The sequence below is a fragment of the Benincasa hispida genome, chromosome 1 (assembly GCF_009727055.1).
Source record: "Benincasa hispida cultivar B227 chromosome 1, ASM972705v1, whole genome shotgun sequence".
Taxonomy (NCBI): Eukaryota; Viridiplantae; Streptophyta; class Magnoliopsida; order Cucurbitales; family Cucurbitaceae; genus Benincasa; species Benincasa hispida.
The window spans coordinates 32,725,817-32,739,408 of NC_052349.1; the positions used below are offsets into that span (position 1 = coordinate 32,725,817).

A 13,592-nucleotide genomic window follows, 5' to 3' on the forward strand; every position below is an offset into this window, starting at 1 on the left:
AGAGGAATTAAGAAGTTGAAAAAAGAAATTACATGGAATTCATCGTTATTGTCTCATTTAAATCTACATGCAGATCCATATGAACTTGAAGTTCAGAAGATAATTCATTTACAAAATATAGCAAATCAGTTACCAGATGCATTTATAGATGCAAAGTAAATAACTAAGTCACATATACCAACTGCAAATGTTCCATTGAAAATTGATATCACAACACAGCAAGTTGTCACTAATGAATCTGGAACACGTCAGAAACGTGGTAGATCAATGGATTCCAAAGATAAAAATCCTCGAAAAAGAAAATTAATTAATAGTCAAGAAGACTTGGTTGAGGATGTAAATACCCATGAAGAAATTCATGACATGACCAATGACGAAGGTGGAATATATAAAGATAATAATGAGATTTCAATAACCTATGTCATGACAGGAAAAAGATGAAACCAAACTCATGTAATTATTGACAACATTTTTGTGTATAATTTGCTCTTGATATTATACCTAAAAATGAGGATCCTGAACCAAAATCTATTGAAGAATATCGACATAGAAAATATTGGCTTCAGTGAAAAGAAGCAATCGAGGCAGAACTAAACTCACTTTCAAAACTTCAGGTTTTTAGATCAATAGTTCAAACACCATAAGATGTCAAACCTGTGGGATACAAATGTGTATCTGTGAGGAAAGAAAATGAAAATAATGAGGTCACAAGATATAAAGAAAGTTCACAAAGACTTGGTATTGATTATGAGGAGACGTATTCTCCGTGGTAAATCCAATTACACTAAGATATTTAATTGGTCTGACTGTGGATGAAAGTTTGGATATGAATATTATGGATTTAAGCACAAAATATTTATATGGATCTCTTGATAATGATATTTATATGAGAATCACAAAAGGATTTAAGGTACTTGAAACACATAAATCAAATTCCCGGGAATTGTATTCAATAAAATTACAGAGATGGCTATGTGGATTGAAATAATTAAGACGAATGTGGTACAATCGCCTGAATGGATATTTGTTGAAAGAAGGATATCAAATTAATCCAATATGTCCATGTGTTTTTATAAAGAAATCACAGTCAAGATTTGCTATTATAACTGTATATGTTGATGATTTAAATATAAATGGAACTTCTGGAGAATTTTCAAAGGTAATAGAAAATTTTAAGAAAGAATTTGAGATGAAAGATCTCAAAAAAATAAAATTTTGCCTTGGTTTACAAATTGAGCATTTAACAGATGAGATATTTGTTCATTAGTCAACTTATACAAGAAAAAATTTGAAAATTTTCTATATGGACAGCACATCCATCGAACATTCCAATGGAAGTTCGTTCATTAGATGTGAAGAAAGATGTATTTTGATCTTGAGATGATAATGACGAACCTCTTGGTTTTAAAGTACCATACCATAGTGCAATTGGTGCACTTATGTATCTTGCTAATAATACAAGACCAGACATTGCATTTTCAATCAATTTATTAGCAAGATATAGTTCTTCTCCAAAAAAAAGACATTGGAACAAAATTAAGCATATACTTCGTTATCTCCGAGGAACGGTCCACATGGGTTTGTTTTATTCAAATAAATCAAATTTTGATCTAGTTGGTTATGTAAATTTTGGATATTAATCTGATCCACACAAAGTTAGATCTCAAACAGGTTATATATTCACATGTGGAGGAACTGTTGTATCGTGGCGGTTAGTGAAACATACCATAACAACTACTTCCTTAAATCATGCTAAAATTCTTGCAATTCACAAGGCTAGTTGAGAATGTATATGGCTAAGATCAATGACTCAACACATTTGTGAAACATGTAGTTTGTCATCTAATAAAAATCTTCCAACAATATTATACAAAGACAACACAACATGAATATCCCAAATCAACGGGGATATATTAAAGGAGATAGAATAAAACATATTTCATCGGAACTTTTCTACACTCATGATCTTAAAGAAAATGGTAACATCACTGTACAACAAATTTGTTTGAAAGATAACCTGGTAGACTTATTTACAAAGGCATTACCTACTGTAAACTTTGAAAAACTAGTGCACAACATTAGAATGCGACGACTCAGAGATCTCTAGTGATGTTTCCATGAGGGGGAGTAAATATATTTTTTAGAAGTATAAATTATATGAAATCATTCACTAGGATTTTTTTTCCATTGGATTTTTTTCCTAGTAAGGTTTTAACGAGATATATTTCATATATATAATGAGCATCTAAGGGGGAGTATTATAAATATTATGATAATAGATGTCCATTAGATGCTCATACTTAGTGTCCATTGACCATGTGTTATGCCCTCATTTCTCAAATGTTGTCCATGTGTCTCGACATTACCTATTATTAGTGTCTATGTAGTCCAACTCCTACTTGCCAAAGCTTATAAATAGTGGCATTTGGTAGGTTTTGGAAGATACACATTGGGCAAATTCCATGAAAATTGGAGAAAATGGAGAATTATTTCTTATTTTATATTTTGTTAATTTATTTTATTTTTATTTATATATTAGGTTTAATTTATTTTAATATCTATTTATTTTATTATTATGTTATATTATATTTATTTTAATATTATATTTTATCGGTATCTGTCCTTTAGGGTATAAATTTACATATTTATTAAATTAAAATATGTATTATAGAATATTGGGTCATTTTCAATATAGAAAAATGAATCAAAATATTTACAAATATAGCAAAATTTCACTGTCAATCTGCAATAGACGGCGAACCGCGATAGACTACTATTTGTGTCTATTTGCTAGACATAGATAGTAGTCTATCGCAGCCTATCTTGATCTATCACAAATAGACTGTGATATTTTGTTATTATTTATAACTATTTTCAGCAGTTTTATTATTTAAAATAATTTTCCTATAATAAATTATAAATTTTATGATATTACAAAATAATAGTTATACATATTTTTTAATATTAAAAAATTCAGAAACTAATTAATAATAATATATATCCAATCAAATATTTATTAGATAACTTCAACTAGTTTTATGATTTGTAAATATATTATCAACACGGTTTGAACAACTATTTAAATTGTTTTTTTAAAAAAAAATTGTTTAAATTGGAATCCAAGATATACTAATAAGCACATGTCTAAAAACATAGAATACTGCTATTTTTTTATTTATTATTTTTTTTTTCCAAAGGGTATAATTTCGTTTCTATTGAATCTCTTATTTCTAAATTTTTTTTTTCAGATTGTCTTCGAAACAAGGTATTTTCTTTCCACATCTCAAAATCACTAGACTATGTCATTATCGTGTTTGTCCACGTACTCTTCCTTTAACATGGAGGGAAAAAAACATCAAAATGATCAATAAAATCATTGAATGAATTTAATTTAGCTGTTTCAATTCATTTCACACAATACCACATGAAGTTATTATTACTATTTTTTTTATACTAGTACTAATTAGAAAAATGCGACTAAAGATTCATATCAAATAGTACAACACAAAAGGATGAAAGGAAAGTTTTTTAGAGTTAAAAGAAAGCTAAGTGACTAAAATTTAAGGACAAATATGCAATATGGAAGTGAGTGTCCTTTAAAGATTGTCTCATAAGTCTCCTTCCTTTCATGAAAGTACATTAGATGAAAAAAAATATATTACAATAAAAATTACGGAGACGAGAGACCAAATTTCTGACTTTTTTTAAAAAAAAAAAAAAGAAAAAAAAAAGAGTACATGTCGTCTACCATTGAGTTAAGCTCGCTTTAACAAAAGAAGGAAACTTTTCTTCTTTCCCAAAAGATGGTGGCTTTGAAATATGAGACTAATGTCAACCCTCGTTATGAGAGGTTCTAGTTTTAGGGCTTTCCAAGGCTTTAGTTGTGTTCTCTTTTTAGTTGGAAAGTCTTAAATCACCGATTGACTCAAAAAGTTAAGTCGATGAATCTGAAAAATTTAATATCATATCATTTAACATAAAGTTTTGGATGAATTCTCATGTTTTTTTCCCTTCTTTCAAGTTTTGTGCTATTATCTTTTGTAGTTGAGTAGGTGTTCTTTTGATTCCTTGTTTGATTGTTTTTAGCTCCTTTCAAGTTTTGTGCTATTATCTTTTGTAGTTGAGTAGGTGTTCTTTTGATTCCTTGTTAGATTGTTTTTAGCTGGTGTATTCTTTGATGTCTTATTGTTTTTCTATTTTTCTTTTCCTTCAATACTTCATTGGATAAAATATCATTTTGATCATATAATTTAAAATTTATTTAATTTTAATCTCTGAATTTTCAGTTATCCATTTTAATCTTATACTTTCAATAAATCTTAAATTCAATCCTCACTATTGATTTATTGTTGATTAAACTTTTTGCAATAAATTTTGAAAACAAATTCACACATCGTATTTTCTTACATGAAAATTATTGTTGTTTAACCAATTTCGGTAAAAAATAACTCTGATCGACTAAATTTAGGACTACGAAGTATGGAAACCAAAATGGTATTGTAACCTACACTTCAAATATATTGTACTGCAGAAGTAGAGCATTAAATAGAAACCAAATGGTGTAATATTTCCATATCATTGCAGTTATGTTAATATAACTTTTACATGGGACATTTGTAACTTAAAACCTATCAGAACTTGAAAATATCACCTTCTGGCATTCTGTGATGACAGGTATTTATTTTCTTTATATAAAATAAAGTAAGAACTCAAACATGCTGAATGAGGTGAAATCATGAACCAAGAAGCTTCTTCCATTTTGCATACCCGAAAATAAGCAGGAAAAGTAACAAACATCCTGCTGAAGTACCTCCGACAAAGTACCCGAACACCCCGTCCGTCTCGTACAATGTACAATGGATGTTCATACCAAACAACCCGGCAATTAAGGTTTCAACAGCTATGGCAAATGAAGCAATGGTCAGTGTTAACTGAAACTGAATGAGTTCGTTTCTTTGGTTGTCAAGTTGAATATTGACATAGTCCTCGGTGTCATCGATGTATTCCCTAACCTGCACGTGCAAAAATGAGATTAATTTAAGCCTTAAACTCGACCCTGATCTGCCTGTGGCAGCTTTTGCTCAAACAAGTGCTTTTAGTAAAAACTAATTACAGTCAGTTATTTTTAAAGCTCAAAACGCAATAAAGCAGAATAGTCTTCTGGGTCTTGAGCGCAAGACAAAAAAAACTGCAAGGTCTTCTTTTTTTTAGCACACCATATATAAAAGAAACATAGTTAAAATGAAGGGAAGAAATTTGCATTTAGACTTGAATTTGATTTTTTTAATTTAATAAAGAAGAAAAAATCCTAATTATTAGGGTTTTTAAAAGTAATTAAAAAAATCTAAGGATCAGGGCTTTAAGCTTTGGAGCTTCACATAAGACATGCACCTAAGCAAGACGCTAGACCTATACCAAGGACCTACGCATGCGCCTGAAAGGATTTTTTAAAACACTGGTAAATAGTGTTTTATTGATAAATTACTTTGACACTTAACTTTACAATCTTGAAAGTGTTTCTGAACTGCTTCCCAGTTTCAAACACTAGGGACAGAAGCATTCTATTAATGCTTTCTACAAAGCACTTCAAATACTGTTGACTTTTATTAAAAGCATCTTTATATTCTTCTCAAACATTATAATTTTGGATGAGAATACTTTTGACCCAGCCAAAATCACTCCCAAAATACATATTAATATAACCTAGAAAATGACCAAAAGGCTGGAGGAACTAGTTACTTCCTTGACCTTATGTTTATCTTTAGCCACGAGGCCCACAACTACAAACACTGTAATTTGCATTTAGATTTATGTTCACATCAGCCATTAGCTTATAAGGGAACAAATTAATTATCAAGGCCATCTGAAGCTTCATTCACTCGAATGGGGGCCCTGATCGGGATTTAGATTATGACTAAACTATAAAGATAAAGAATGGGTAGTTAGTGATTTATATTCTGATCACGAGAACCTACCCCACCCCTGTACTCGAACAAAATATAATCAAAGAGAGAAAGAGACTGTTCCTGTGGTTGCCTGATTATGGAATTTAATCAACGATATGATAAAAGAAACTTAGTTCTCACCGATAATATCCTGTTACGAGTCCCATCCAACTGCATAAAGTATGCCTCAAGCAGCATCTCCAGGTCCTCTACGTCATTATCATCCAAAAGATTGCTGGTCACCATACTGCCGCTCCTGGTGGAACTAAGTCGACGAAGATGAGGAACAATAGCAGTTGTGCTGTTGGAAGCCACACCTCCCATCAAAGCATCGAATTGTTGATTCTGCATCCATTTCCTTGTCAAATATAGTTGTGCCATATCTTCATTATCGTCTAATAGATGTTCTATCTCATCCCGCACCTGCCATCATAAAAGCTGAGTCTTTTTTTTCCGTCGGTTTTCTTTTTGGATAAGATTTACTACATTTAGTTAAATCAACGAAATATGCAAAAGAGTGATATTTTGATGATATATGCTAACTGGAATCCCTTTTTTTCCCCTCTAAATCTCATTTGTCTTCTAGGGGATTCCTCATATTACAACTTGTTCAATTTGCTTGATGGATAAAAGTTCCATCTTCTCATAATAAGAAGAATAAATAAGAGGGAGAAAAGCCTAAATGCTGGGATAAAAGAAGTAGAAAATTCTTCCAATAAGCTCATATATCAAAATTATACAACTACAAAAAGAACTGCCCATTTTGCACCCAGAGAAAACCAAAAAAGAAAAAGAAAATAAAGGAAAACCTTAAAAAAACGAGAGTACTTCCTTTTCTAAATTGAAAAAAGTACATAGGTTCCTTCAATTCCAAGCGATTAAAAAACACACACACACAAACACACAAACAAACAAACACAAAAGGGTCTGATAGGACTGGGCATGTTTAGCCTTTTGCTTAAAAGGGCAGTAAGCCACGAGAGAATCGAGGGTTGACTTTATATCTCTGCTTAATGTGTAAACCATCAATCGACCTAAAAACTTGAGCTAATGAATTGCGGTAAATTTAAATATATCGATAGTTTAACATTGTCCTTCACTTGCAGACTTTAGAATTTGTAGAAAGCCCAACAAATAAAAATCAAAATTAATTAAGGAGCAAATAATATTAAAAACTTCAAACAAAATACCTCATACTCTAATTCCATATTAAATCACCAATCAATCCAAATATTGAAGCTAAAGGGTTACGATAATTGTAATTGTATCACTACTTTGGTTTTAACCTAACGGACTAAGGCCACCTGAAAATGTAATCTCCACACTCCTGGTCAGAGTTACCAAGCGTGGACCAGCACCAGCTTGAGGGTACAGCGACAACAGGGTTTTTACTTCAAAGTTTATTTTCAGTGTAGATACTTCATGATAGCTTCCCAACTAAAAACTTAATGTCTTTCCCATCTGCATATGACAAAATCCAATAATGCAAAGCAGAAAAACCAAAATGTACGCATGACAATATAACATCCACCAAAAGATTTCACAAAGTAGATGACCCACCAAAGAAAAGGAGTGGGCGTGTGGGTTATACGAAGACCTTTTTTTCTTGGGATAAAAAATTGTGCTTGTATTGAGGACAAATGAATACAAATGAAAGAATACAAAAGAAAAAAAAAACATCCCCTCACTTGTAGGATTAGAAATTTGTAGAAGATCCAACAAGTAAAAATTAATACTAATTGGAAAGAACATGACGTTAAAAAGGTTTGACCTTCTGCTATGATACCTTGTGAAATCACTATTTAACCTAAATGGGTTACCGTAAACTTAACCTTTTGTTAAATTACAAGTTTAGTCCCTAAACTTACAATTTTGTATATATTTGGTCCAAATGTGTCCGCTAGGTCTCCATACTTCAAATTTTGTGTTCAATAGGCTCTCAAATTTTCAGAAGTGTGTAATAAGTCATCAAACATTCAATTTTGTGCCCAATAGGTCCCTAGATTTTCAATTTTGTGTCTAGCAAGTCCTATTCAACATTTTTCTAAAATTCAGACCTAGTGACACAAAATTAAAAGTTTATGGTTACATTACATATAAACTTTATCAGCTAATTAAAAAAATTGAATGTGTTCCATAGATTCGGAATTCTCCCAAGTAGAGTCAATGTAGTATAAAGATACAAAATCAGGTTCTCTCCCTCCCAAGCAAACCCTTGCCTCGACACTAACTCCAATGTAACGTAACACAACAGAATCACAAGTAAAGAACCACAAGGCCCTAGCCCCATGTTACTTATATTGCCAGAACAAACCCAAACCTGCTCCCTTTTCAATCCATCTGGCCCCACTAGCTATCTTTCACCTACCACAAGTAATGTGAACAGGTAGCAGCTTCAAAATCCTATCATCTTCAACCTACTGCTCCTCTCACTGGATTAGCTCTTCAAGTCTCCGTTTCCCTGAATCTGCTATCAAATATGCTCCCCAAACTGCCAGAGGATGCAACTGCAGTTCTTAACCCCAGCGTAAGTTGAGAGGATAATGACAGACTTTAGAATTGTTCCTTTGGTAGGGCGTAATTGGGAGACATGGAATCCCGGATCAAAAATTGTTGAATGGGTACTCAATAGGTTGTATGCTATCTACCCACCCTCTACATTACTTAATAAAAGCCATTATATCATGAATCAAAATTCTCGTTCCTCTTAGTGGCCAAGGTCCTTTGTCAATATAGTTGCAACTCAATAAACAATTTGTCCCATTTATTTGTTTAAATGTATATATACACAGTGAAGCCAAGATTGTCGTGAATGTGTGCTAAGTGAATGGAAATAAGGACGTGAGCATCCTTTGTGAGGCGATCCACCAACATCACTAACGCTTACACAACCTTCATCCCCTTTCACTTTAGTAATTCCTCAATAATTATCAAAAAGTTTGTCCCATAACATTACGAGAATGGAGAAAGGTTATAACAGCCTAGTAGGTGACATCCACTCGTCTTTTACTGAGAAATGGAGGGCGGTCCACTTTCCTTGATAGTCTACTTAAGTTGTACTCCAAAGAGGTGGTCCACATGATTACATCCACCTACTTGTTAATGTTTAAAACATGGTATTCCCGAATAATACAAAAATAGAAGGCAAGTTTGCCTCTAATGAATAACATAAAAGATCGTGTATTGCCTTATTTACCTTATCAATCTAGCCTGGCCAATATTGGATCTCAAGGTCATACCTCAAAAGTTTGGTTAGCCAAAATGTTCCATACACACAAGTCTCTAATATTAGAGAGAAACTTCAAACTTTTCTAATCAATTCAGGTGAAAAATCCCTTACAGCCCTATCCAACTGATAAAAGCGTGGTCTACAACCACTATGGTCATTTTCTCTTTCTCATAAATGAATTTTTGTCAAAATTAATTTTAGAAAGCAATAGGGCTTCGATCTTGCATTAATACTCCCAGTACCCAACACCCTGAAGTGTCTGTGCACGCTACAAGCTCTTTATTGAAATCAAGGTGAGCGAACATCAATGCTAAAGTCATGGCAATCTCTATATATCTTTCACAGGCTGCCTCAACATGCATATTCCATCCAAACTGGCCCTTTGGCTGTTCAGTCAGGCCACACTTTACAGCTGACACAAATTTTAGGTAGTTCAGTTCAAGAAACCCTCACTCTCAGATATTCTTAGAGACAGACCAGGACCACATGTCTTGAATCTTGCGAGGGTCTGCTTCTCCATAGTCAAGACACTGCATGTCCTAGAACAATTTTTATCCATTAATACATAGCCAGTGTTGTTGCAGGACCTCCAATCCAACACATTTATGTCGAGATGGTTTAGGGCATCGCTTGGATCTCATAGTGTGTAAGACAATCCTGGGAACTTCCTCAAGACAATCTTGTGTACATCCTAAGGGAATAACCAAATTGGATGATGGATGATAACCCAACTTGTGATCCAGCTTACTAAGCACTGTTGCCCCAAAGCTCGTCTAATAGCTCATTAATCACTAGAATTGGAAATTTATCCGAGGATTTAAAGCTCTATGTTCTACACGTAGGTATCAGAATTTTACACAATGAGGTTCCTTTAATTTCACCAGACATTGAAATGCTAATATGCATGGGATTTAGGAATGCTACCAATTGCACCTATGAGTTTTGAAGATATAAAGTATCAACGTATGATCCTAAGTAGCATATTTTACAACTTGCATATAAATTGGCAAGCACAAGTCCTCAAACATTTGTACATATAAACATTTCACCAGGTGTAAATGCATCTACATTTAGGATCATGATCAAGAACTTTAGAGGGGAAAAAAACATTTTTCAATATGCTACTGTAAATTAACGATCAGTCATCACAATTCTTAACATGGCTAGATAACATTTCTGCCCCCCACCCCCACACACAGTGCAAAGAAAACATCTCAAGCTGAATATATCTATTAATTAAAAAGGAGGAAAATATCACAATGGAAAACAAAAACATCTAACATTTTAAGGAGTTTGTAAACTAGAAAGAATAGGAATTGAGCACACCTTCTGAACACGTGCAAGAATCCTGGTAAGATTACTTTTCAAACTCCTCACACGTTCTAGATTCTTGGTGCTAACATTCCTAGCCAGTTCATCCAAAACCGGATAAGCATCTCTCTCAAGGTCTGCCACGCTGGAATCTAAGTACATGCACACAACCTCCAAAGCATTTTCCAGAACCTGAAACTCAAAGGGGAGCTCATACTGCTCACCTTCAGCAGCTTCTGAAACTGGCAACCATTTTTCTCCTCTCGAAACATTCCCATCATTTTCTAGTTGAGATGAAACCGTCTTAGAGAGTAGCTTCCTTAGCTGATCTACAAATGGAATAACCTCTTGTCGAAGAGGGTCAAGTAATAGGACTTCTTCAGCAGTAACTATAGCTTTTATGAACTCTAAATTAACAACCATGGCCTTTTCCCTGGCTGCAAGAATACCAAAGAGAACTCAGTAGAGAATTCTAGACTTCACCTGACGATGAACACATGAATTGTCAAATCAAAACTGACTTCGTGGTTCCCAAATTTAGACTCGGAAAAAAAAAAGCCAAAAGGAGGTGGAAAACAAGAGCGATCAAATCAAGAAAATATGTGCACGCATGATAAAGAAACAAATTAGAAAATTATTCGTCGTTGATGGTTTTAAACAATGAATGAAGAACATGAACAGACTACTTAAAGATGGAATGCCAAAACAATGACACACGACCTTACCTCTTCAAATTCTAGCTTTTCTCCCCAGGTTTCTCTCTCAATTGAAGAAGACAAAACCAACTAAAAATTCTTCACTTTCGTTTTTCATAGAAAAAAACGAGCTACTTAGCATCCTACAACTCTCCCTCTCTATAATTTCCAGAATCGGTTACAAGAGACAAAGGTAGGCAACAAAAAGCACTTCTAAAAAGTAAATATATATCATACACTTGTAACATGAAGTTTCTTGTTCAAAAAAAAAAAAGTAAATATATAGTTCAAAACTTGTTGCAGCGTAAAATCAAAATTTACCGAGTATGTTAGAGGAGTGTGAGAAAACAGGACCAAGAATCCTCAAATCCCTAGCCGGAATTGCAGCACGTCGGATTATAGCGTTCTTGTCCCACTCTGAAAGCTCCGATTGCCCCCACCTGTCAAGACGCATCCACAGCCTAGCACCTCCAGCCTTCTTCTTCACTTTTCCCACAGCCCCACCACCCCCACCACCAACCAAGCCATTCCCATTATTGTTAATGGGAGGAGAATTGGTGCTAATCTGCGGAGGTGGCTGTGGCGACGAGGACGGTGACGACTGGACCGCCTTCTTAGGGCGGCGACGACTACTACTCCGGCGAAAAGAAAATGGTCCTTTGCCCATTTTCTCTCGCTCACCACCCTTTCCTTTTGTCTTTGCTAAACACCCTTAGAATTCCAAGTTTCTCTGATTCCACTTGTTCGAACTTTGAGGAAACGATCGCCAAATTTGTCAACTCTGTGACCTTAAAAGTCTTATTGCCGCGATGACCTCCACCGCTTCCACCAATTGGCAAATTCCATCTCTCTGTCAGTTCCTTCTATTTTCAAAATACGTTTTCCACTACATTAAATCATCAACCTGTACTTCATAATTTTTTTGCAAAGAATGAGAACGCCATTGAATACGAATAAGACGGAGAAAGTCCATCAAACAAATATTGAAATCTGACGTAGACCAACATACGATGATTGAAACCAACGACCAGTTTCAGAGACGATTGAAAATCAGAAAACAACTCATAGCAAATTTCATAGAACACAAAAGGAACGTAGTAATTGATCAGTACAATATGAAAAGAAAAGGAAATAGGCAAACCTTAACAGGAGAATGAAAAACGCACAGAGAGCGAGTGAGAGAAACCTTGGGGGCGATCGAAAATTTAAAGAATCAAATTTTTGAAGCAGCGTAAATCGAATTGAGAATACGATCAAAACGAAAAACTTTTCGTTAGTTTCAGCCCAATCGCTCCAGACGAGTGGCTCCTCTCTCTTCCCCACTGAAATTCTTGTGAAGATGATTAGACTGAAAATTAAATTGCAAATTACAAATAACGATTTTATTTATAATTAGGGGTCTTTTCAAATCTAATAAAAATGCCCAAATTATTATAAATTGAAAAAGAAACCAAAATAGATGGAACAATGCCCAGCCCAACACGTGAAATACCGAAAATATCCCAACCCACATAAAAAATCGTGATCTGCCCAACGATTAATCGGATTATTCAAAACCCATGCTCACGCCCGATACCCATGTCTTCCACGTCTTCTTCTTCCAACAGTAACAAATCCTTAAATACTACACAATAACCAATAACCATCTAACTTTCTATCTCGTTAGCTTTTCCTTCTTTCGCTGCTTCATTATCTTCTTCCGCCGTTGTTACTTCATTTTTTGTCTCTCCTTCTTCTTCTTCTTTTGTCCTGCTACTTCATCTTCTTCTCCCGTTGCTGCTTTTGATTCTTCAAGGCTACAGTCTATCATCAAATCCTTCAAGATTATAATCATTCTCTTTTCTTTCATTTCATTTATTCTTCTATTTAATCATACTCATTAAACATTATTGAACCTAATTTTTTATAACTAGATGATAAGCAAAAAAAATGATCAAAGTTGAATCATCAACCAATAAAGGAAGCAAAGGAAAAGGAAAGAAAATAATGAAAGCTAAATCATCAATAAGCATAGCACAAACAAATCTGAAGAGGAGAAGAAGGTAAAACTAAAGTAGTTGATAACTTCAAATTCTCTATGTATCAATAGAACTTTAACATCAAGACATACTTGTTGTGCATCATGCTTATTTAATAATGCTTATTTAGTAATGTACTTGTATGTAAACTATCTATCTTAGGAACTTCAGCAAAAGCTTTAACTTCAATCCATCTATTAATGATATAGACAGTGATAGAGTTCTATATTTGTCTATCTGATATAGACAATGATAGAGTTCTATCTCTGTCTATCTCAAATAGACAGTGATATACTTCAATGATAAACACTAATATCCATTTCTATAGTTCTTATATGGTTTGCACTCTATATTTATTTAGTTGAGTAGATTTATTATATGATAACTTTGAATT

The 13,592-nt window shown here is 33.7% G+C and overlaps 1 protein-coding gene across 2 annotated transcripts; it reads right to left on the reverse strand.

The window, feature by feature from the left end:
• Nucleotides 1-4,523: 4,523 nt before the first annotated feature.
• Nucleotides 4,524-12,547, reverse strand: LOC120080004 (magnesium transporter MRS2-4). Of its 2 annotated transcripts, none has more exons than XM_039034530.1 (5): nt 12,322-12,547; nt 11,502-12,043; nt 10,501-10,922; nt 6,087-6,368; nt 4,524-5,012 (listed from the first exon to the last, which is right to left on the reverse strand). In XM_039034530.1, the coding sequence occupies exons 2-5, from the start codon at nt 11,845-11,847 to the stop codon at nt 4,734-4,736; spliced, it is 1,329 nt and encodes a 442-aa protein (XP_038890458.1). In that variant the 5' UTR covers nt 11,848-12,043; nt 12,322-12,547; the 3' UTR covers nt 4,524-4,733. The 2 variants fall into 2 exon arrangements, with proteins under 2 accessions (XP_038890458.1, XP_038890448.1); XM_039034520.1 differs by having other exon boundaries at nt 11,502-12,084.
• Nucleotides 12,548-13,592: the final 1,045 nt, after the last annotated feature.

Bases quoted from the DNA above. Each gene is read 5' to 3' on its own strand.
- LOC120080004 (XM_039034530.1), bottom strand. From the start codon at position 11,847: ATGGGCAAAGGACCATTTTCTTTTCGCCGGAGTAGTAGTCGTCGCCGC. The intron at 6,369-10,500 runs GTGTGCTCAATT...TTATGATGGCAG, and splicing joins TTCTTGCACGTGTTCAGAAG to GTGCGGGATGAGATAGAACA. The intron at 5,013-6,086 runs GTGAGAACTAAG...TTGCACGTGCAG, and splicing joins CTCGTAACAGGATATTATCG to GTTAGGGAATACATCGATGA.